Source organism: Euleptes europaea, chromosome 1, assembly GCF_029931775.1.
Source record: "Euleptes europaea isolate rEulEur1 chromosome 1, rEulEur1.hap1, whole genome shotgun sequence".
Taxonomy (NCBI): domain Eukaryota; kingdom Metazoa; phylum Chordata; class Lepidosauria; order Squamata; family Sphaerodactylidae; genus Euleptes; species Euleptes europaea.
The window spans coordinates 89,447,060-89,471,545 of NC_079312.1; the positions used below are offsets into that span (position 1 = coordinate 89,447,060).

At 42.8% G+C, this 24,486-nt stretch overlaps 1 protein-coding gene across 2 annotated transcripts; it reads left to right on the plus strand.

The window, feature by feature from the left end:
* The first annotated feature begins 1,268 nt into the window (after positions 1-1,268).
* CLK4 (CDC like kinase 4) lies at positions 1,269-23,102 on the plus strand. Of its 2 annotated transcripts, XM_056861306.1 has the most exons (12): positions 1,269-1,415; positions 3,973-4,186; positions 5,381-5,471; positions 5,830-5,896; positions 12,573-12,689; positions 12,779-12,945; positions 13,040-13,134; positions 14,229-14,358; positions 14,628-14,710; positions 15,763-15,842; positions 22,589-22,676; positions 22,764-23,102. In XM_056861306.1, exons 1-12 carry the CDS (start codon positions 1,291-1,293, stop codon positions 22,908-22,910), a joined length of 1,404 nt encoding a protein of 467 aa, XP_056717284.1. In that variant the 5' UTR covers positions 1,269-1,290; the 3' UTR covers positions 22,911-23,102. The 2 variants fall into 2 exon arrangements, with proteins under 2 accessions (XP_056717284.1, XP_056717293.1); XM_056861315.1 differs by lacking the exon at positions 12,573-12,689.
* The last annotated feature ends 1,384 nt before the right edge of the window (positions 23,103-24,486 follow it).

Below are 24,486 nucleotides of genomic sequence, written 5' to 3' on the forward strand. Positions count from 1 at the left end.
CCCACCTACTTGCCTAGTACCTTTAACTGGAGATGCCGGGGATTGAACCCGGGGATTGAATTCTGCATGCCAAGCAGATGCTCTGCCACTGAGCCACGGCCCCTCTCTGGAAAGCTTAAACTCCTGAAAATCTTGTTGGTGTCTTAGGTGCTACTGGAATGGACGCTGGAGAACAGTTGTAATTCTTGGAGAACTCCACGCCCCACCTGGGGGTAGTAACCCTGTTTCCTCCCCACTCCCCTACTCACAGGAGCACTGTAAAAATCAGGCTGGTGGAGCAAAGAGCTGCCCCGCATGGTTTGCATAGGCTCAGCGTCTCGTTTGTGCTGTAACCAGTGCAAAGGATGGGGTGAAATTTGGGAGCTGAGGAGGAAAAGAAGGCACCAGCTAGGGTGGCCGTGGCCTGCTAGATGTGACCCAGCACTCGGGCAATAATAAAAAGCTCTGTGTTTGGAGGGATATATTATCTGTTTAGTGGCAACCAGTGTGGTGAAGTGGTTAAGAGTGGGGCTTTGGAGTGGTGGAGTCTGATCTGGAGAACAGGGTTTGATTCCCCATTCCTCCGCATGAGCGGCGGAGGCTAATCTGGTGAACTGGATTTGTTTCCCCATTCCTACACACGAAGCCAGCTGGGTGACCTTGGGCAAGTTGCAGCTCTGTTAGAGCTCTCAACCTCACCTACCTCACAGGGTGTCTGTTGTGGGGAAGGGAAGGTGATTGTAAGCTGGTTTGAGTCTCCCTTAAACGGTAGAGAAAGTCGGCATGTAAAAACCAACTCTTCTTTATCTTGCTCATTGGCAGGGATTGTGTGCCTATTGTGTACTGGAGAGCCCGGAAGGTGGCGGGTTGTGCTGTTGGGTCTGTTTACAGTGTCTCTGTCTGGGTGCCAGTTGTTAAAACTTCTTTGAAAATGTGCCATAATCAAAATATTTTATCTAGATGTACTGCAGTTCTGAATGTCATGTGTAAAACACTTGTGATCTAGGCTGTAGTTCTGAATTGTCATGAGGGCAGCCTTATTACACTAAGGATAATGGAGGATTCCAAAAATCTTGTAGTTAATGATATCTCTCTCAAAAAGGCGTCCTGTGTGCTTATGTCTATAAACACCTTTCACAGACACAGATGACGTATAAGCTGAATGCTATGCATGTTCATTTGGAATCAAGTCCCATTCATTTTAGCAGGGCATGTTCTCAGGTGCATAGGATTGTAGCCTTCATTGATATTTCTTACATTTTCAATGCTAAAGCATGTAATACTTCTGCATTTGTACTTCTTTTGTGATAGATGAAGCATTCAAAAAGAACCCACTGTTGGGATGAAGAAAAGAACACAAGTAGTCAAAAGCGCAGAAGATCTTACAGCAGTGAAAGAGATTACAAACACTCTAAATCACTTAAAACTGCTGACAGGTAAATGACTCCTGACTAATATAGTGATAGAAGTTCTAATAATAATTAAACTTGACAAAATCCTGTTTTGGCTAGAATGGTTGCTTGTTTGGATTTCGTTTAAAGGAATGACTGTTAAGCAATTTATAGTTTGTAGTTTATGCCCTCTGCAAATTTAGTTCAGCAGACAATTTTTTGTTAGGGGTTCCATCGCGTTGCCAAGTTTGGCTGGTCTCAGTGGGGCTTGGTTTTTTACAATGATGACTGCTACATTCTGGAATAGTTTGCCATTAGAAGTCTGGCTCTGTGCTGGTTTTTGGTCTGGGTATTTTGATTTCTGTTGTAATTTTAATCTGGTGTTAGTTGCTTTGACCACACCTGGAAGGGTGAGGTGTCAATTTTAATTTTTTAATGTATACGGGGGTTTTTTGCCATCAAGTCACAGCCAACTTAAGGCAACCCTGTAGGCTTTTCGAGGCAAGAAACATTGAGAGATGGTTTGCCGTTGCCTGCCACTGTGTCGCAACCCTGGTATTCCTTGGTGGTCTCCCATCCAGATATTGATCAGGGCCAACCCTGTTTAGCTTCCGGTGAGATTGGGCTAGCTGGGCTATCCAGGTCAGGGCCAATTTTAAATAGCAGTATACAAATTACAATTTAAAAGTGTCAGACACTTTTTATTTATTTATTTTATTAGACTTTTATCCCACTCTTAGTTGTAATTTGTATAGTGGTTTACATCCTGTTTAATAGTAGTATTGTAAAACAAACGTAATAATAGCTAATGTGGTATCATGAAGCTAAATTCAGTAAATCAGATTTTGATAGATATTTATTCCTTCATCATGAGAGCACGGGAAGTATTTAAAAAAGTATTTTAAGAGGATAACGTAGGCTTTGGTACTTTCATGTATATCTTTACTTGAATGTTTAAAGATGTATTTATTATATTTCTTTTATTGAGTTAAATAGAACTCTCAAGAAAATATACACTTTTAAAGTCTGCTGATGAATATTATAAGACATCTTTTACCTTTCATCTTGGCGGGAGATGGGAAAAGTTATAGTCCTGTAACCTTACTTATTTGAATGCTGGATAGCAGAATAGCAGTCTTTCAGAACTGGAAGGTGGTTAAATTATTTGTCAACAAAAGGGGAAGTGGCAATCAAGAGGTAGGATTATTTTCTTTGTAACTTTTCAGTGTACTTCTAAAACTACATTAAATATTTTGTATAGGGCTCTTTAAGAACCCTGAGTTGGTGCAGTGGGATATGCTAAGGTTTGTGCCACTCGTTGTCATTCTGCTACTAGTGGAGGCAGTGAGATTCTCTGGCCCTTCAGTAATTGGGTCTGCTATTTTTTTCTGGCCAGCCCTAGGTTTTTTGCCTGATGAAGGTCTCTCTGCAGTCACCTGTGAGCTGGGCCTCCAAAGGAGAAGTGTCCTGTTTGAGTTGGGGCTCTCTAGATGTGTATGGGTAGCATCTCTGTTGGAGGGCTTTTCTTGTTTCCTTGACTGCTAGATGGGGCAAGTGAAATGGGATTTCCCAGGAATTCTCTTTTATAAATTATCCCTCATCTGATTTCACATGCTTATTTGACTTGCATTTAAAACAAAACTATTTAAAATGCCATGTTAGTTTTATATTCTGTATGGATAAATCAAACGGTTCTATTTCTAGAAAAAGCAATTACCTGACATATTTGATTAGGGGTAAAAATCAGTAAGGTGCACTTAATATAGTCTAAAGGAATTTATATGTGAGAAATAAATGGTTCCTAGGTTCCTGCAAAAATTCATCCCTGCTTAGAAAATGTTAAAATTGACAGATATTGTATCCAATCTTTGTTACCAATTAAGTTAATGAAACCGTGTATTTCTAGAAATTGAAAGATTTCTGTGTGTGTTAAGTGCCGTCAAGTCGCTTCCGACTCATGGCGACCCTATGAATGAAAGTCCTCCAAAATGTCCTATCTTTGACAGCCTTGCTCAGATCTTGCAAATTGAAGGCTGTGGCTTCCTTTATTTCTGCATATTATATAATTAGAACTTTTTTAATACAAAAGTTGTGCCCCACATCATTGTTAAGAGTGCTTTCCAAAGCTTGTCCTTTTCACCAGTAGCTATTTTGCTCAGCTGAGGGCTGCTTTCATGAGTAATCCAGCACAAGAGTTATTATTGGCTTTGGAAGCATCTGGTCTAGAAGCTTTGAAATGTTACCAAGTGAGGTCTCTGAACTGGGAATGATACTGGGTTGACCTGGTTTCAGTGGTACCTCTCCCTTAAAAGAAGGTATAATTAATTGATTGTGGCTTTCTTGGGAATTAGGAAGTATGGACAGAGCAGATACTTTGTTTTTGGTATCTCTCAGTACTTGTGGCGATCATTTTGATAGTGGTGTTCGTGTTGTTAGAATGTCTTTGCATGAACGGCATGAACTATTTCTAGGTAAACAGGACTCCTAGTATAAATTTATCAGGTTTACATTTTGGGTTGGTTAGATTGGATAACATACCATTTTATGGTTTGATCAACTGGTAAATGGTGGGGAGAATTTAATATATATAATGTGTTTTCAGTAACTACTTGGATAATAGGTCAATGCATGAGAGAGACCGTAACAACCGGAGATATGTTGAGGAATACCGAAATGACTTCTCTGAGATAGAAGACCACAGGCGCCATCACAGCGATTATGAAAAGAGTCACCACCATCATCATAGCAAGTCATCTGGTCGAAGTAGGAGAAGTAGTCATAAAAGAAAACATAAGAAACATCATCACTGTCATTCGGTACGTGCACTTTTAAGCTTGGTTAATAAGAATGTATATTAGAGGAATCAAGTTTCTTTGTGAAGTTACTAGAATGTTTGGGAATTCATAATAAATAATTAAACCTATGTCCTGTTGATATAGGTAGAGTATGAACATAGGTATTCTAGGACCTTTGTATAGTCAGTGGCATTCAACACATACGTTTTCACTAGCCCTAATTTGTCCAGTACTTTGGAAAACTCAGATGATTGTTAAATGGGCTGTTTTTTGCAACTACATCTGTTAAACAGCAGTAGAGAAGCACTGCTGTCACTTGAATTAGTTTTACAGCACAATGAAACAACTCTTCATTCCATCCCCAAAGACAGGGTAGGTATTTATTTCAGTAGTATTAGGGAATAATGAATCCATCATGCGTCGACTCAGTAGGTTAGTTTACATTAATTTGTGACAATTCACTTAATAGTTGTTTGTTTTCACATTGCCAATTAGCAAGGAAAACAGTCTGAATTTTCTCTCAATGATATGGCTAGTATAGGTAAAGGTCCCCTGTGCAAGCACCGGGTCATTCCTGACCCATGGGGTGATGTCACATCCCGACGTTTCCAAGGCAGACTTTATGGGGTGGTTTGCCAGTGTATATTTAGCTTAAGATTGAGGATCAAGAGTATTTGTATTTTGCAGTGAGAATTTTAGATTGTAGTTTGCATTTTAAACGTACTGAATATTTCTTTGTTCTAAAGATGGAATAAAAAGTAGATTGCTTGAAAAGCCAGCTACTGTTGTTAATAATTGACAGCAATTATTTTTAACATTTGTACTAGCCATTCAAGGAGCTCTGTCTGAATTACAGCTTCATAAAAGTAGACTCATAAATGACAAGATAATTTTCAGATAGCAAGTTTTAACACTGAATACTGAAATTACAATTGCTGTTAATCCAGTATGTGAGAGAAAATTCTGTTGTGTTTTCTGTTTGTTTTACCACTTTAAGTATTTATCTGAAAATCTGTTCCTTGCCATGTTTTTCTTCTGTAACATAAACTGTGCCCTGTGAATTTCTGGGGACTGAATTTGAAATTGCTCCTGCCAACTGTTCGTGGCCTGATGTGTAACTGAATGCCTGAATATCCCTGCTGAATGAATTGCGTATTCTGCCCTGAATTCACTCTGATATATTGATCGGCTGGACAATCTTGGTGCCGTTTCCAGAAGAGCCACCGAAGGAAAAGATCCAGGAGTATAGAGGATGATGAGGAGGGTCACCTGATCTATCAAAGTGGAGACGTACTAAGAGCAAGATGTATAGAATATTTTTCAACACTTTTTTTTAAAAAAATACCTTGCTGCAGAAAAATCAGTTTAGAATAGTATGTTAGAGGAGGGGGGGTTAGAAATATTCATTGCTCTCTTTGTGTTTTGTTTTGTCTTTGTATTATTTTGCATTTCCTTTCCCCCCCTCTTATACTTAAATTTTTCTATTCAGATTCCAAATAGTAAAGCTTAAATTAGATTGACAGTTAGATAGCTGTTTCAGTGACATCTTTCCAATAAAATAATATATCAAAGGCAAGGTCTAAGTTAACGTTTTAGGACATATTTAATAGCATTAATCTTGATTCCGCTATCTCAATAACAGCGGTCATACTTTTTTTTTTTAGATGAAATTGTTTCTACTTTAGGTGAGGGTGCTTTTGGAAAAGTAGTAGAATGCATTGATCATCATATGTAAGTATTCCATATTTCAAAAAAGTATTTTCAAAATAAATTGACAATCACAGTGCACATTTTACTAATTTGTGGAACTCCCTGCCCCAAGATGTGGTGATGGCTGCCAACCTGGAAGGCTTTTAAGAGGGGAGTGGACATGTTCATGGAGGGTAGGGCTATTCATGGCTACTAGTAAAAATGGATACTAGCCATGATGCATACCTATTCTCTCCAGGATCAGAGGAGTATGCCTATTCTATTAGGTGTTGTGGAACACAGGCAGGATAATTATGTTGTTTGTGGGCTCCCTAGAGGCACCTGGTTGGCCACTGTGTGAACAGACTGCTGGACTTGATGGACCTTGGTCTGATCCAGCATGGTTTTTGTTATGTTCTAATTTTGTCCCCCAGACATGTTCAAATAAAGCATGCGCTTTTCAGTTGTTTTATGAGGCCATATTTCTTTGGATCGATGCTAACTAATAGGGTTGCCAACCCCCAGGTATCGGCAGGAGATTTCCCGCTATTATAACTGATCTTCAGCCGATAAAGATAAGTTCACCTGGAGAAAATGGTTGCGTTGGCAGTTGGACTCTATGGCACTGAAGTCCTTCCCCTCCCCAAACCCAGCCCTCCTCTGGCTAACCCTAACCCAAAAACCTCCCGCCAGGGGCAAAAAGGGACCTGGCAACCCTACTAACTAAAGTTAAAAATGACTGTTAGAAATCGCAATGATTACCGTATATACTCGCGTATAAGCCGAGTTTTTCAGCCCCAAAAATGGGTTGAAAAAGCTGGCCTCGGCTTATACGTGGGTCAATACGGGGGGAGGGAGGGAGGAGGGAGGGGGGAAACTTACCGCCGCCGCCGCCGGGCCCGTGCCGCTTCCTGCCGCCGGGAGCGGCCTGGGGCAGCCTCCTGCAGCCGCAGGAAGGCTGCCCCGGCCCCCCCGGCCCCCGCCGCCATTTTTCCCGGGCGGGAGGGGCCTTGGGCAGCCTCCTGCAGCCGCAGGATGGCTGCCCTGGCCCTTCCCGCCCCCCCCGCCATTTTTTCTGGGCGGGAGGGGCCTTGGGCAGCCTCCTGCAGCCGCAGGAAGGCTGCCCCGGCCCTTCCCGCCCCCGCCGCCATTTTTCCCGGGCGGGAGGGGCCTTGGGCAGCCATCCTGCGGCTGCAGGAGGCTGCCCAAGGCCCCCCCGCCCCCGCCGCCATTTTTTTCGGGCGGGAGGGGCCTTGGGCAGCCTCCTGCAGCCGCAGGATGGCTGCCCAAGGCCCCCCCCGCCCCCGCCGCCATTTTTTCCGGGCGGGAGGGGCCTTGGGCAGCCTCCTGCAGCCGCAGGAAGGCTGCCCCGGCCCTTCCCGCTCCCGCCGCCATTTTTTTCGGGCGGGAGGGGCCTTGGGCAGCCTCCTGCAGCCACAGGATGGCTGCTCCGGGTCCCGCTGGGCCTCGCCGCCACTTCCTCCCGCCGGGAGCGGCCTGGGGCAGCCTCCTGCAGCCGCAGGAAGGCTGCCCAGGCCCCCCGGGCCGCGCCGCCGCCGGACCCTCGCTGCTGGAGAGCCCTGTCAGGTAAGCCTGCGGGGGGGGGGGAGGGCTTATAAGCCGACCCTCGGCTTATACGCGGGTGCCTAATTTTTCCCCATTTTTGGGGAGAAATTAGGCACCTCGGCTTATACGCGGGTCGGCTTATACATGGGTATATACGGTATCTTTTTCACTTTGTTTAAATGTTTTTCATTGCTGCTCATAAGTAGAATAGTCTGAAAAATGCAGGGTACCAAGTGCAGTCAAAGGACTATATAAAAATGCCTTTTAGATAAAAGACTAGGATTCAGTAGCTTTCAGATCGTGTCCAGGGCTAAGTGGGTGGTTACAAATATGTATGAATCATAGAGTTGGAAGGGACCACCAGGGCCATCAAGTCCAACCCGCTGCATAATGCAGGAAATTCACAACTACCTCCCCCCTCCACACCCCTAGTGACCAGAAGATGGCCAAGATGCCCTCCCTCTCATCATCAGCCTAAGGTCACAGAATCAGCATTGCTGACAGATGGCCATCTAACCTCTTCTTTAAAACCTCCAGGGAAGGAGAGTTTACCACCTCCCGAGGAAGCCTGTTCCACTGAGGAACCGCTCTAACCATTAGAAAATTCTTCCTAATGTCTAGACGGAAACTCTTTTGATATAATTTCAACCCGTTGGTTCTGGTCCGACCTTCTTGAGCAACAGAAAACAACTCGGCTCCCTCCTCTATATGACAGCCCTTCAAGTACTTGAAGATGGTTATCATATCCCCTCTCAGTCTTCTCTTCAGGCTAAACATACCCAGCTCCTTCAACCTTTCCTCATTGGACTTGGTCTCCAGACCCCTCACCATCTTTGTTGCCCTTCTCTGGACACGTTCCAGCTTGTCTACATCTTTCTTAAATTGTGGTGCCCAAAACAACAACAACAAAACAACAACTTGATTTCTTGTTTACTCACCCAGCTATCTGGGTGTTAACTTCATTGGTAACTTAACCTTGGTAACTTAAATGGTAAGCAGGAAATAAAGGCCACTAGAAAAGCTAATGTACGTAACAAGTGATTCATGGAGACCAGCAGTACAAATATAGACATAGCTGCTCCAGGCATAGGACTGTACTGTAGGACTGCTAGTTCAAGCTTCGAACCGCTTCACAGTTTACTATAAGGCAACTGCTATGTTTCAGACATAAGTATGCCCAGTGGCTTTTGGAATTCTTGGCCTACCCATTAGGGCTGTCAATTCGGTTCGGTCCGAACTGAAAATCAACCGAATTTCCACTGATTCGGTGATTTTCAGTTCGGACGGATCCGAACTCAAATCTGGCGGGCAACCGGGGGGGCCGAATTCAGCGAGTTCGGGAGTTCACGAATAAATTCGGCCAATTCGGCCCCCCCTTCAGGGCAGCCCGCTGAAAGGCGCGGGCTGCCCTTTAAACTGATCTGCGCCTCCCAGCCGGGAGGCACAGATGAGTTTAAATGACAGCCCGCCCCCCTTCACGGCAGCCCGCTGAAGGGAGGCGGGCTATCCTTTAAACTCATCTGTGCCTCCCGGCCGGGAGGCACAGATGAGTTTAAAGGACAGCCCCCCCCCCTTCACGGGAGCCCACTGAAGGGAGGCGGGCTGTCCTTTAAACTCATCTGTGCCTCCCGGCCGGGAGGCACAGATGAGTTTAAAGGACAACCCCCCCCCTTCACGGCAGCCCACTGAAGGGAGGCGGGCTATCCTTTAAACTCATCTGTGCCTCCCGGCCGGGAGGCACAGATGAGTTTAAATGACAGCCCCCCCCCCTTCACGGGAGCCCACTGAAGGGAGGCGGGCTGTCCTTTAAACTCATCTGTGCCTCCCGGCCGGGAGGCACAGATGAGTTTAAATGACAGCCCCCCCCCCTTCACGGGAGCCCACTGAAGGGAGGCGGGCTGTCCTTTAAACTCATCTGTGCCTCCCGGCCGGGAGGCACAGATGAGTTTAAATGACAGCCCCCCCCCCTTCACGGCAGCCCACTGAAGGGAGGCGGGCTGTCCTTTAAACTCATCTGTGCCTCCCGGCCGGGAGGCACAGATGAGTTTAAATGACAGCCCCCCCCCTTCACGGGAGCCCACTGAAGGGAGGCGGGCTGTCCTTTAAACTCATCTGTGCCTCCCGGCCGGGAGGCACAGATGAGTTTAAAGGACAACCCCCCCCTTCACGGCAGCCCACTGAAGGGAGGCGGGCTGTCCTTTAAACTCATCTGTGCCTCCCGGCCGGGAGGCACAGATGAGTTTAAATGACAGCCCCCCCCCCTTCACGGGAGCCCACTGAAGGGAGGCGGGCTGTCCTTTAAACTCATCTGTGCCTCCCGGCCGGGAGGCACAGATGAGTTTAAAGGACAGCCCGCCCCCCTTCACGGCAGCCCGCTGAAGGGAGGCGGGCTATCCTTTAAACTCATCTGTGCCTCCCGGCCGGGAGGCACAGATGAGTTTAAAGGACAGCCCCCCCCCTTCACGGGAGCCCACTGAAGGGAGGCGGGCTGTCCTTTAAACTCATCTGTGCCTCCCGGCCGGGAGGCACAGATGAGTTTAAAGGACAACCCCCCCCCTTCACGGCAGCCCACTGAAGGGAGGCGGGCTATCCTTTAAACTCATCTGTGCCTCCCGGCCGGGAGGCACAGATGAGTTTAAATGACAGCCCCCCCCCTTCACGGGAGCCCACTGAAGGGAGGCGGGCTGTCCTTTAAACTCATCTGTGCCTCCCGGCTGGGAGGCACAGATGAGTTTAAATGACAGCCCCCCCCCTTCACGGGAGCCCACTGAAGGGAGGCGGGCTGTCCTTTAAACTCATCTGTGCCTCCCGGCCGGGAGGCACAGATGAGTTTAAATGACAGCCCCCCCCCCTTCACGGGAGCCCACTGAAGGGAGGCGGGCTGTCCTTTAAACTCATCTGTGCCTCCCGGCCAGGAGGCACAGATGAGTTTAAATGACAGCCCCCCCCCTTCACGGCAGCCCACTGAAGGGAGGCGGGCTGTCCTTTAAACTCATCTGTGCCTCCCGGCCGGGAGGCACAGATGAGTTTAAAGGACAGCCCGCCCCCCTTCACGGCAGCCCGCTGAAGGGAGGCGGGCTGTCCTTTAAACTCATTTGTGCCTCCCGGCCGGGAGGCACAGATGAGTTTAAAGGACAGCCCGCCCCCCTTCACGGCAGCCCGCTGAAGGGAGGCGGGCTGTCCTTTAAACTCATCTGTGCCTCCCGGCCGGGAGGCGCAGATGAGTTTAAAGGGCAGCCGCGCCTCTCCAGCGGGCTCCGCTGCAGAGGCGCGGCTGTCATTTAAAGTCATCTGAGCCTCCCGCCCGGGAGGCTCAGATGAGTTTAAATGACAGCCCGCGCCTCTCCAGCGGAGCCCGCTGAAGGGGGGCGGGCTGCCCTTTAAACTCATCTGCGCCTCCCAGCTGGGAGGCTCAGATCAGTTTAAAGGGCCCCCGCGCGCCTTCAGGGAATCCCTGAAGGCGCGCTTCGGCCGAATTTTCCCCCGAACTCCGGATCCCCCCGAATTACCGGGGATCCGAAGCGGGGGAGTTCGGACTTCGGACCGTACCGACCCCACAAGGGTCAAATTCGGCCGAATCCGAACTGTACCGAATTTTTTTTTTTTTGACAGCCCTACTACCCATGTCTGACTTGCAAGAAGGTATGGTTAACAACACTCTACGAAATATTTTTGTGGGAATCTTTTGCCGATTGGTATGAACAAAACCTGTTTGGTCGGAAATATCCCAATGGAAATATTCCAGGTGTGATCCTGGATGCCTCCTTATCAATGGAGGCCGAGGTTACAGCCTCAGCCAAGGCCGCTGTTTACCATCTTCACTGGGCTAGACAGCTGGTGCCGTACTGTTCCCGCCCCAGCCATGGGGATCCATGTGGTGGTCACCTCTAGGTTAGATTACTGTAACTCGCTATACATTGGGCTGCCTTTGAGACTGACCTGGAAACTCCAGCTGGTACAAAATGCAGCTGCGAGTATCCTTACAGGGACCCCGCTGAGGGTGCATATTTAGCTAGTACTCTGACAGCTGCACTGGCTCCAGGTGGAGAACCGGATCAGGTTTTAGATGCTGGTTTTGACCTTTAAAGCCCCTAACGGTCAGGGACCATCGTATCTGCAGGACTGTCTCAACCAACTTGCTGGTAGTCCCTGGCCCAAAGAGTGTCCTGCTGGCCCTAGCCTGGTGGAACTCCCTCTCTAATGAGATCAGGACCCTGCGGGACTTGACACAGTTTGGCAGGGCCTGTAAGGCCGAGATGTTCCATTAGGCCTATGGTTGAGGGCAGCAATGGTTTTGCAACATACCTGTTTTCCTTCCTGTTCCCCTTGCTGCTTTCTATTAGACCTGGAATAGGGGACCCTAACTGCTTTCCAGGCTGGCCTTGGCCCCTATGTGCTGGTAATGAGTGCCATCTGCTTTTAATCTAGAGATTGTTTTGATTGTGGTGATGTTCTGTGTTTCGCTATGTTTTTATACTGTTTTACCTGTTGTGAGCCGCCCTGAGCCCAGCTTCAGCCGGGAGAAGGACGGGATATAAGACTACAAATAAACTTGCAAATTGTTTTTATGCAAAAAAATTTAGACCACTAGCCAACAATATTACTTTAATATAATTGGTAAAATATTATATCCCACCTATTTATGGTACTCCATTTCAACTATATACTGAAAGTAGTAGATAGCATCAAATGAGAATAGTAGTTCATATTTCAGGACTTCATTTCATGACCCACAAAGAAGCAGTTTGTTCAGCACCTTCTCTTTCCCCAGGCCTAAATGGTAAATTTCCTCCAGAGGTGTGGATGCAATTCTGGATCATCTTTTTGATTGGTTTGATTATACAGCTTTTAGCAGATTTACTGGGAACTGTGGTAGCAGCTTTCTAAGTACTTAATTTTCATAATTAAAACTTCCAATATGGTCATTAATTATGACTTTTTAATGTGGAAGTTACAACAACAGCAAAACTGATTTTCCAAGTATTCTTAAGGGAGCTGATGTGACCAAAACGCATTTTGCCAGTGTAGGCACTCCATGTGACCAGCATGATATTTAAAAGGGTTGATGTGCCAGCTATAGATGCATGAGCTAGTCAGAGTCTGGAGTTGGAGGTGAGGTGGTGAATGAGTAATATTTTATTTTATTACATAGGAGAGAGATGCATGTTGCAATAAAAATTGTGAAAAGTGTTCGTAGATACCAAGAAGCTGCTCGTACAGAAGTCCAGGTTTTAGAGCATTTAAATGCCTTGGATCCCAACAGCACATAGTAAGTATAAACTTAGAATAAGAATACTGTGTTGTATTATAAAGTGGCTGATTATCTTTAAAATACTCCTGTTGCTTGCTTTTCTCCAGCCGCTGTGTACAGATGTTGGAATGGTTTGATCATCATGGTCATGTTTGCATTGTGTTTGAGCTACTGGGACTCAGTACCTATGACTTCATTAAAGAAAATAGCTTTTTGCCCTTTCGTATTGAACTTATTAGGAAGATGGCTTTTCAGATTTGCCAGTCTATAAACTGTAAGTACATGTAATTTTTCTTTACGTTCTGCAGAGCCAAATATTTTGGAGATCATTGTGAATATTTAGCTTCTACCATGTCTTTTCCTTTCAGTTTTGCATCACAATAAGTTGACTCATACAGATCTGAAACCTGAAAATATTTTATTTGTAGAGTCTGATTATGTAGTAAAATACAACGGTAAAATGGTAAGTTCACTTGCTTAGTAACGTTTCCTTTATTTGTTTGTGCAATTTTAAGCCTTCTTTTCTCTTCTCAAAGCAAACTCAAAATGGCTAATCTTAACCTACGCAATAAAAAAACCCCATCAAATCTCACAAAATGCAAGTTACCTAACAGGATTACCTGTCATCAACAGACTAATCCACAGATTGGGGAGGGGGGGGCAGAGCAGGTAGTAATAACGCTGCCTTTGATGGAAATAATCTCTTGGCAGGCAGGCACTTCCCTGTGTGCAGTCTTTGCATTTTGTGTATCTTTGATGGTTAACATGCATATATTTGAATTTTAGTCCATTCTTTGTCTTGTCATCATATACGAGACATTGAAATGCCACATTTTATTTAAGTCTGTGGGATTCATATGTACAGTGTAATGGATAGAATTTTAGAGTAGGCATTGAGCCCAGCTAATTTCAGATTGCCAGTTCAATGAGCCAGTCACACTCTCAGTTTAACCTACCTCACAAGGTTGTTGTGAGGGTAGAATGGAGGAGGAGAGAGCTATGGTACCTTGGAAGAAGGGTGAGACACAATTTTTATAGATCATAAAAGGCAACTATTGAATAAGTTCTTGAAAAACACACACACTCCGTCATCTTTTTTCCCTTTCCTGAGGAACTCTTTGTAGACATATTGATTTTTTCTTTTAAAGCACTCATTCTGCTTATTGTATCCCTAGTCTGAATTGAGGCTTGTATAATCATAGTGGTATATCTGGGGGATTCTGATAATATCTTTTGGGGGTAATATTTTCTATTTAGGCTGCTGTTATATCATTTTCTTATTAAAAACAGATGTGCCTGTTATAAACTAAGTTTACCTAAAATAACACCAGTAGAAAAGGTATTAAATTTTGCTGGCTCCGTGTCTGTGAACAGTAAAAGTAACAGATCAGATTTAATATACCAGAACTTGATTTGTTTAGTCTTTGAGTTGAGGGAAGGTTGATATTGAGGATATATTCTAATCATGGATAGTAGATGTTTGGAGGATTCTAGAATTATAGCTGTTTGGAGAGGTTTTTGAGGTTTTAAGTGACATGTATTTTGACTTGGTTACAGAGGCGGGATGAACGTACGCTGAAAAACTCAGACATTAAAGTTGTAGATTTTGGAAGTGCTACGTATGATAATGAACATCACAGTACTTTGGTGTCAACAAGACACTACAGAGCACCTGAAGTTATATTAGGTTAGTAGAGTTAAAATTGCTGTAGTCTTTTTAAAATGTCTAGCAGGAAATTTAATATTTTTAAAATAAAATCTTTTAATTATTAATTTTAACTAAGTTTAAGAATAGTATTTTTGTTTATGTCTGTTTCTAAGAGTTCAGGTGAAAATATATGTAAGCAGGAGATAGTTTAAATAATGCACTGAACATGGTTGAAGGTGTAATAGCTCATAAAGTTTCAGCCTGAATGTCATTATAAAATAATCATGGTTTTGTTTCTTATGTTTTAGCACTAGGATGGTCCCAGCCATGTGATGTCTGGAGCATAGGATGCATTCTGATTGAGTATTACCTTGGTTTTACAGTATTCCAGGTATATATATATTGTGGGGTTTTTTTTGGACTTAAAGATACACTGATCTCTTTTGTACTGTACTAATACTTAAACTGTGGACAATTCTTTAGAGAACAAGCGATATTTATTATTTATTTATTTGATTCTGAACAGATCTAAGTTGGCAATCAGGATTATATACAGAGAGGTGGTCCTACTAACGTGTCGGTCCCAGACCATGAAGAACTTTAAAGGTTAAGACCATCACCTTGAAATAAATAGGCAGCTGGTGCACTCAATCCCAATCAAAAGGCATGGTCTACATTGTGTACAAGCTGAAAATTTCCAGTTACCTTCAAGGGCAGTCCTGCAGAACATGTAACAATAGTCCAGTCTTGAGGTTACAGGAACATGAATCACTTTTACTGTGTTGGCAGGGTCAAAAAGGAGACCTTTTGAATGAGATGCAGATAATAGAAAAGACTTATGGTTATAACACTGATCAGTGTTTTAAACAATACTTGGTCATGGAATGCACCTATTTTACTTGATCAGCTTGACACAATCCAGCCTAGGTACATCAATTCCATTTAAAAACCTATTAACAGCACCTTAGACTTCTCTGGATTAAATTTCGGTTTGTTACATAAACTAGAGCAATACTTTGGACATCCACATTACCTGTATGTTTCCTCTAGTGTAGCAAATAAATGGTTCATTGTTAGAGTTCAGGAAAACGGGAAGGAAAGTGTCGGCTTGTATCTGAGTGCCACAACCTGAATGTGCCAAGCAGCTACTCCCAGATAGTACTGTGCAGAGTTAAAAAACAAGCTGGAACATTAATGGATCTTCCAGCATCTTGTCTGGTTTGATCCTCTGAGTTGTACAGCTGCTGCCAAGTATTTTAGCAAGGGAACTCCAGGGCTCAGAACCTCCCGCTGAAGGCCTGAGGGCCCCCCCCCCATTTGTTTGAAAAGGTCTTTTATACTTTTGTGTATGAAGTTGTTCAGGTGGAATTTATTCCAGTTTTGATCATTGATATCTGGGATAGAGTATATTACATATTATAATGTTCATTCTGTTTCTTTCAGACACATGATAGTAAGGAACACCTGGCAATGATGGAACAAATACTGGGGCCTTTGCCAGTGCACATGATTCAAAAATCAAAGTAAGTGTATTTTTAATTGTGTATATAATTTCCCAGGCATCCTTTTGGAAAGAAGTTGAAATGGGTTATACCTGGATAATACCAAATTGCATAAGAGCTATAGGAAGCACCATAGCTACATTACCAGTGGCATAAGGCAGTGACCCCCAATATGGTGTTTGTGGGCACCATGTATAAACAGGGATTAGTACAGTGGCAGTGGATGAAAAAGAGAATGAGAAAGTCATGATCTAGCCATTTATGGAGAAAGCAGTGGAGTCAAGAGAGAAGGAATGATAGGGAAAAAAAACATAAGGGCGTTGTATCACTATCAGAATACAAAACCTTTATTGGCATTTACAGTAACAAAACAAACAGGTAAAACAGCTAGATATGGATCTAAAAAAGGAATGAATTCATAGTTCATCAGTAAATGTTATAAAAACAATTAAATGAGGGTTCCCCTCCTTTCTCCCTCCTTTAGGACCTTGGCCAGGAACTCGGCTACTTGAGTGGTAACTTCGAAGCTTTTGCCATCCAATAAATGGCCTATGTTTCCAGTAGTCATTGCAGTAGTAAATTGAGGAAGAGAACTAATTAAGCTTCATCGAAGCTGTGTGAAAAGTGGACAGTACAAGAGAATATGTTGTATTGTGTCAGGTTCTATGCATTGACACCTACAACATCTTGCTTCACGTGGTATTCCCTTGTATCTACCACTAACAACAGCTGAAGGAAATATATTAAATCTGACCAACAAAAATGCTCTACGGTGAGAGGGTATAGTTAAGTTAGAAAAATACTGGGCCATAGAGTTTATTTGATAAGAAAGGCCTAAAAAACGAGGGGAGCAGATACCTTCAGCACCGGCTTTTATTATTTGGGAATCACTGTCCCATATCCTTTTTTGGATTGTCCTAAAAATATATTTCACTGGAATTGGACAAGGAATCAAGATCAATCCCGAGTGATCTGATCCTATTTAAGATAAACCGAGACCATCTAGAAACAGTTGAGTCAGTATGTAAAACTGCCAATAAACTACTTGGGGGGAATCGAAAATGAGACCGTAACCAGTATTTGATAGTAGTGATCCAAGCACCAGATTCTATCGTGTGCAGTCCCAGCTCAGCGCACAGAGAAAAATAGCAAACAGAGTTTGTGACGCCAAGGATGCGTCTCAAAAAAACTGTAATAGAGTAGAGCAGACTTGCAAATATTCCCTAGTTTCCAGTAGCAAGTAAGAATTGGCCCCCGTGACAAGAATAGTATTCTCCTTACTTGCCTGAAAGACTTAGTGTTTCTAAGTCTAGAATGCTGGAGGCTTGGAAAAGAGGAAATGGCCATGAGTACCCACTCCTAAATTTAGCCTGGTGTTAAACAAGGCTACTTTCCTGAGATTACATGTGAATTTTACTTTGCCCACCTGCTTTCCTTAGTTCCACGGGGCCTGGAAATGGAAGGATAAAATGGCTCCCTACACATAATCCATACAGCAGCCCTGTTTTCATCCAAGGCTGCATTCTGAAAGAAAGCGCTCTGTCCATACTTCTGTGAGCACTAAGTGTGGAAGAAAGAAGAGGCCTCAGTTACAGGGTGGTACCTTTCCATCCTTATATTTTAGGAAGGAACAGCCTTGCATGGAGATCTGTTTTTCTTTACAGGCCTTGGTATTTCTAGATGTAAGTTTTAGAAGAAAAGCAGTCTACCTGTTGCATTCCCTTTTCCAACATCTAATCTAGTAGCTTTTCAGGCTAGAAGCAGGAGGCGGCTTCATCCTGTGAATGAGTAGTTTTGCTGTAGCTTTGTGGGGTAACATGGGAGCACCTGTAGTCTTAGAACAGTATGTAGCAGAACAGAGCCTGAAATCTTCATATGCTACAAACTGAAGTATATCTGTTACTCTCATTACTTTTCAAAACAGGGCTGTCATTTAATTAAATGCATTTTTTAAAACTATTAAAACTATTTTAAAAACTTCTTGCTGAGTTAAACGAGGGGATCATTTTAAGTCATTTGTAAAATCATCTAATTCATTGAACAACAGTATAAACAGATTTACACTCCTCTAAACCCATTGACTTGCTACTCTTAAATTGAGAGGAAACAACAGAGGAGCAGCACTGAGTTCTCATCCTAAATTTCAACAAGTCAGATTATCAACAACAAAACTGTAGTCAAACTAGACAAAAGGTTTTTTTTTAAAAAAAAGAGAATGTTGAGACCCCATTCTTTTCATTTAGAAAATGTATATTATATCACAATATGAAAACAAAGTTTTTCAAATTATTACCACTTATAAATATACAATTATCATACTAACCTATCATATCATACACATTACCAAATTTCCAATCGTCCATCTTCAGGTTTAACCTTATTCTGATATAAAATAAATTGCTGCCAATTTTTAACATATTTGAGAATGACATTCTTTATTATTGCCTGTGAAATTCATCGTATTAGGCATCTGTTACATTAGAGCAGGGGTCTCAAAACTGCGGCTCCAGAGCCGCATGCGGCTCTTTGGCCCGTTGAGTGTGGCTCTCCGAACTTGGTTCGGAGCCCCTGCTCTTGCGCCCGCTCGCGCCGGCAGCCGGGCTGCTGAGCCGGCGCACCTGAGAGAGAGAGAGAGTGGGCGAGCTGTATCTCCCCCCCACCGCCATGGAGAATGGCCGGGTCCCCCTTTTCCTTGCCCTCAATGGTTGGGAGGCTAAAGCCTCCCCTCCCCTCTAGCAGCGCGATTGCTGGGCGGGCGGCTCGGAGGTTCCTGGCCCCCCCGCCTATCAGCTGTTGGGCGGGGCGGGCTTCCTTTGGTAGACCTGGCCTCCGGCTGAGTCCCATTGGGAGGCCATGTCTACCCACTGGCTTTCTTGGCGGTAGACCTGGACTCCGAGGAGGGGAAAAAGTCCCCCTTCAGAGGCCAGGTCTACCAATTGACTTCTATGGGCCTCCAGAGGCCAGGTCTACTGCCAAGAAAGCCAATGGGTAGACCTGGTCTCCCAATGGGACTCAGCCGGAGGCCAGATCTACCAATAGGCTTTTATGGCGGTAGACCAGGCCTCCAGACGAAAACTCCGGACGGGGAGGGGGAAATGGCAGGGACTTACAATTTAATTTTTATCAATAAATAAGATCACTATTAAGTATGATATCAAGTTTTATTCAGTGTACCTATAGTTTAATTAAGACTTAAAACTTTAATTAAAGTTTATTAAGTTAATAAACAGTGTACCTACCTATATAGTTTAAGTTTAAGAAATTTGGCTCTCAAAAGAAATCTCAATTGTTGTACTGTTGATATTTGGCTCTTTTGACTAATGAGTTTGCCGACCCCTGCATTAGAGGAACCAGATTAATTTATTTTTTAAAAGGAGACAACTCTTAAGCCTCAGTAACAGTTCTATGTAGCTGAAAGACTGTCAGATCATTGGTTAGCCCTAACAAAGACGCTTTCCACTTCTTCCTCCCCACTGTAGCCTCCTGACGCACATGGCAGTTACTCCACGTGGGTCCCTTGGAAGAAACTTTCCTAGGTTCAGAAATTACTGTCTGTGGGAGGGGGATTCTGGGAAAATCAGGGATCCTTGCATGAACCTTGCAACATCCTTGTGCTAGACCCAAACTAAGGACATCTGGCAAGGAACAAAAATTAGGGGTATGGAAGTAAAAAGTCATATGGGGCACCGGAACAGCCAAGCATGTAGAAAAAAAGAGGATTTAATACACAATGGCAGTGTGAAAAGGAAAAAATATGGATATCTAGAGAACAGAAACCTCTGGCAATACTAGTCGTTATACTTACCGTATTTTTCGCTCCATAAGACGCACTTTTTTCCTCCTCAAAAGTGAGGGGAAATGTCTGTGCGTCTTATGGAGTGAATGCCCGCTGGGCGCGTGCACGTGGGGATGGCATGAGCCGGCGTTCCCCACCCCGACGGCCAGCTGGGAGGCGGGCGGGGCGCACAGGGCTGGCTGGGCGCGTGCGTGTCCGGACGGCGCGAGCCGGCGTTCCGTCCCAACGGCCAGCTGGGAGACGGGCAGGGCCACACAGAGCTGGCTGGGCGCGTGCGCCGGCTCGCGCCGTCCAGACGCGCACACGCCCAGCCGGCTCTGCGGCCTTGCCCGCCTCCCAGCTGGCCGTCGGGGCGGGGAACGCCGGCTCACGCCGTCCCGACGCGCACTCGCCCAGCCGGCATTCACTCCATAAGACAAATCTAGGTGTGTCTTATGGTCAGGTGCGTCCTATGGAGCGAAAAATACGATAAATGTGGAATAATATGCAGTGATAGAAGATAAAGAGGCAGCTCTGGGCAAACGTTATGACATGTAACCTTCAGAAACAGTTAAACTTGAGGCAGCTTAGCATTTCTAAAAAAGGTACATTAGGAGGACCTCACTTTACGTTCTGTAATGGTAAACATGCTGAAATCAAAGAAAGGCTGCTGTTCAGAGTATAAGGTAAGACTTTATTAGGAGGAGGAGAAGCTCAAACGAGGTACTTAACTACATAAAGAAGAGAGCAAAGCCCAGGTAGTGGCCATAAAGCAAGCAGCCTCTGTAAACTTTTGTAGTATACCACTAGGAAAAGGAACCAGCATATCTGATCACCCCAGATATGTGCAACCAGACAAGTTTGCTTTGTGTTGTCCAGTGTATAGAAAGTTGTGGTGAGAGCCAGAATTTTACATTGCCCAGCATGACACAGAAATCTGCTCAAAGCTGTTGTATTTAAAGCTGATGGAAAGGGAAGAGAGCACTATTTTTTTATTTATATTTTTATTATATTTTCAAACAAAATAAAACAAACAACAACAAAAGTATAACAATTTAGAAAGCTACATAATAAGAATTATATATATATATATATATATATATATATATATATATATATATATATATATATATATATATATATTTAAAAAAAAACAAAATACAATCATTACATTCTTATTATATTTATCTTACCCATTTTATTTCCCCCACCCTCCACCAGAGTGCCCTTAATCCCTCCCACCACCGTGTTGAACTTCCGGAGAAGTTTTAAAAACAATACCCAAACCCATATGTTCCAATATTTTTTTCATATATTTCCAATTAAATTATCAAAAGCTTTCTCTGCATCTAAAAAAATCATAGCCATTGGGGTTGGAATATATTCTGAATATTCTAATAAGTCTATCACCGTTCTAACATTTTGACTGATCATTCTACCAGGTAGAAAACCAGTTTGATCTTCATGTGTATAATCATTTAATACCTTTTTTAATCTCGTAGCTAAAATGTCAACAAATAGTTTATAGTCATTATTTAATAACGAAATAGGCCTATAATTCTTAACTTCCAACAAATCTGCCTCCAATTTTGGTATTAATGCTATATTTGCTTGTTTCCAAGTTTGTGGAATAGAACCATTCTGCAAGCATAAATTCATAACCTTCAATAAATGTGGAGATATCTGTTCTTCAAAAGTTTATAATAAAATGCCGTAAATCCATCTGAACCTGGAGATTTATTTAACTTACTTTTACCAATTCCCTTTTTAATTCCTCAGGGTTTATAGGTAAATCTAACAAATCCTTCTGTTCCTGCAATATACCTTTCCAATAAAATTGTTTAAATAGATCTCCATTTCTTTATCTGAGGCTGGTTTCTCTCTGTATAAATTTGTATAATATTCTACAAATGTCTCCATTATTTTCTGTTTATCAATTATTATTTTACCTTCTTTCCTTATTCTTACTATTGGTACCTTTTTCTCCCTTTGTTTAAGCTGCCAGGCTAACAACTTACCAGGTTTATTAGCGTGTTCAAAAAATCTTTGCCTATTAAACATAATTTTATTTTCCATTTCCGTTGTTATCAATAACTCATATTGTTGTTGTAACCTTTTCAGGTTGTTAACCTTTTCTTGTTTAACTAATTAATCTTGAGCTTTCTTTATTTGAATTTCTTCTAGCTTAATTTTTTCTCATTTTCTTGTTTTTCTTTCATCTTAAACCACGTTTTGTTGAATCAAAAGCCTCTAATTACTGCTTTACCAGCATCCCATACCGTCGTATCTATAAATCCCTTATCAACATTTTCAATAAAATAGTTTTGAATATCTATTTTTAATTTTTCTACAATCTTTCTATTTTTTAATAAATAATCATTTACTGACCATGGTCTGTATTTCTTATCATCTATCTTAATTTTTATCATAATGGCATTATGATCCGATAATACCCTTGGTAATGTCTCCGGATTTTCTGAAATATTCATTAAGGTTTTAGAAAGCCATATCATATCTATTCTCGAATAGGTAAGGTGTCTGTGTGAAAAATATGTATAATCCTTTTTTCCTCCATTTATAAGTCTCCAGATATCAAACATTTCCCATTGGTTCGTCATATTAGTAAAAATACCAGGCAACCTACCATCACATTTCAGTTTTTCTTTACAGATCTATCCAGTTTTGGTTCTATTACCCCATTAAAATCCCCCATCCAAATCATTTTCTCAGTACCATACTCAGAGAGCACTATTAAATGGCGAGGGGAGGGGGACAGTACTGAAGTCTCTTCCTTCTCTTTGGCATTACAGCTCCTAAATCCCTGGCTGACAAAGAGCATCTCTCAGCCTTGGATCTAGAAGCTTTAAGCAAGAAAAAGGAAAACATTCACAGTGGGCAGAGAAGAAAGTATTAATGCTTTTTGGGAGATAGAGAAGTGAGCCACGTATCAAAACTGGAGCAAAAGAGTTCATGAAACGTATTTCATATGCAGGAAGCGGTACTTCGATTGTGACCAGTTGGACTGGGATGAACATAGTTCGGCAGGTCGCTATGTCAAAAGACACTGTAAACCATTAAAGGTAACAATGGCACCCCTTTCTTTTTTCCTCTTGATACTGGTGTTCAAAGCGATACAGCTTAATATTCTCTCTTTTGGTCTTTTCCAGGAATTCATGCACTGCCATGATGAAAATCATGAGAATCTTTTTGACCTCATTCGGAGGATGCTGGAATATGATCCAACCAAGCGAATTACCTTAGATGAAGCCCTGGAGCATGCTTTCTTTGATGCCCTAAAAAATACACTCAGTTGATCTTAGCCTTCAAGGAGATGATGCAGGCTGTGTCAGTCAGCAGCTAGCATGAGCTTTTCATATATGCGTGAGACTTTGTACATTTATTTGTACAGTTGGTTCTGTAAATATACCTATTTTGTATTTATGCCATGTCTGTTGAACAGTTGTGGCCTTGATCATGGATTATTGTAAATATTAAAAGCATTTTACAAGGGGGTTGCTTTTAAAAAAAATAAACTGCTACTGATATTTTGCATAAATATTTGTAAACAGAATAAGAATCAAGGTCACCATTATACATATTAATACCAAGTATTTGGGATTAAATTCAGAGTTTAGAATAAATACTTCATTCAGGCTTGGCATCAGGCATATTTCTTTAATAGCATGCATAAGCAGATTGAAACTTTTACAATAGTTTAAAATACTAAATATTTGACATGACATGCATTTTCATTGTTTTACTGCCTATTATAGAACATGCATACCAGCCATCTTATTTACTGGCTTAGAGCCTGCAGACCATTTCCACTGACAAGGGATTGCTGTCCATGACAGAACTTCCTCACTTCTACTAGAGCTGCAGCCTAGTTCCCCCTCCCCCAAATGCTGCTCCTGGCAGGCATGGAAGCCATAGGTCAAGCTGCAGGATCAGAAAGAGACACAGTGGTCCTGGAAAACAGCTGTCCCATCCTCCTAGATTTGTTCTCCACCTCTTAATTTGGGATGTGTGCACATCCACATAAACGTGTTGCATTCTGTTTACCTAATTTATATTCTGTCTTTTGACCAGGAGTTACGCTTCCAGGGTAGCGTGCAGATTACAAGCTGTATAAAACTGTAAATTTGTAATGGCATTTAGAGATGTTGCTCCACATAATGGTTCATAATATGTTCAAAATCAGTCATTTTAAAAGCATTGTGTGAGATCCCACTGAGGCGGAAGAATAGAAGTTAAAAGGCAGATTATCTCTCATAAATAAGTAACACAGTTGTACCTTTTATCAGTTGTCTAATTAAAACCATATCTGATAGAACAATCCTCATTTTATAAACTCATTATGGACTGTGTTGCAACTTCCATACAGTTATGCGATGATTTCCCTGAACTCAGTTATTTTGAGCAATCTCCTAATTATTAAAAAAGTCAAACTGAGAGCAGATGATATTTAAGAAAAGGGGCTTGAAGTAGGAATAACAAATTAAACACATCCATTTTAAAGATTAATGTTAACAGTGTAGCTGGACTGTTAGTTAATCCTGTAATCATAAATACATTATATATGAAAGTAAGTCCTATAAAACAAACTGGGGGAGAGAGGTGGAGTTACAAATGATGAGTTGAGTGAAGTATAAGACGGTAACAAGATCTTTTAAAAAAACATAGTAACATTAAGAGCAACCCAAATAGCAATGTGAAACTGTTGTGTTCTCCAAAACTCTTTATCAGGCTTATGTTAAAAAGAACTGGGCAGGGGAGGCCTTCCTGTCTACATTCTGTGTAGGATGCTTTGCTGGTTTCAGTAAGCTGGTATCAGGTAGTGCCCCTCTACCAAAGGGGGAAAATGTAAACCATCAACTTTATAACAACCAG

What these genes read in the sequence shown, in the direction of transcription:
- CLK4 (XM_056861306.1), top strand. Translation starts at nt 1,291, where the DNA reads ATGAAGCATTCAAAAAGAACCCACTGTTGGGATGAAGAAAAGAACACA. An exon ending in GAATGCATTGATCATCATAT is followed by an intron (nt 5,897 to 12,572) that starts GTAAGTATTCCA and finishes TTTATTACATAG; the next exon opens with GAGAGAGATGCATGTTGCAA. An exon ending in TAAAATACAACGGTAAAATG is followed by an intron (nt 13,135 to 14,228) that starts GTAAGTTCACTT and finishes ACTTGGTTACAG; the next exon opens with AGGCGGGATGAACGTACGCT.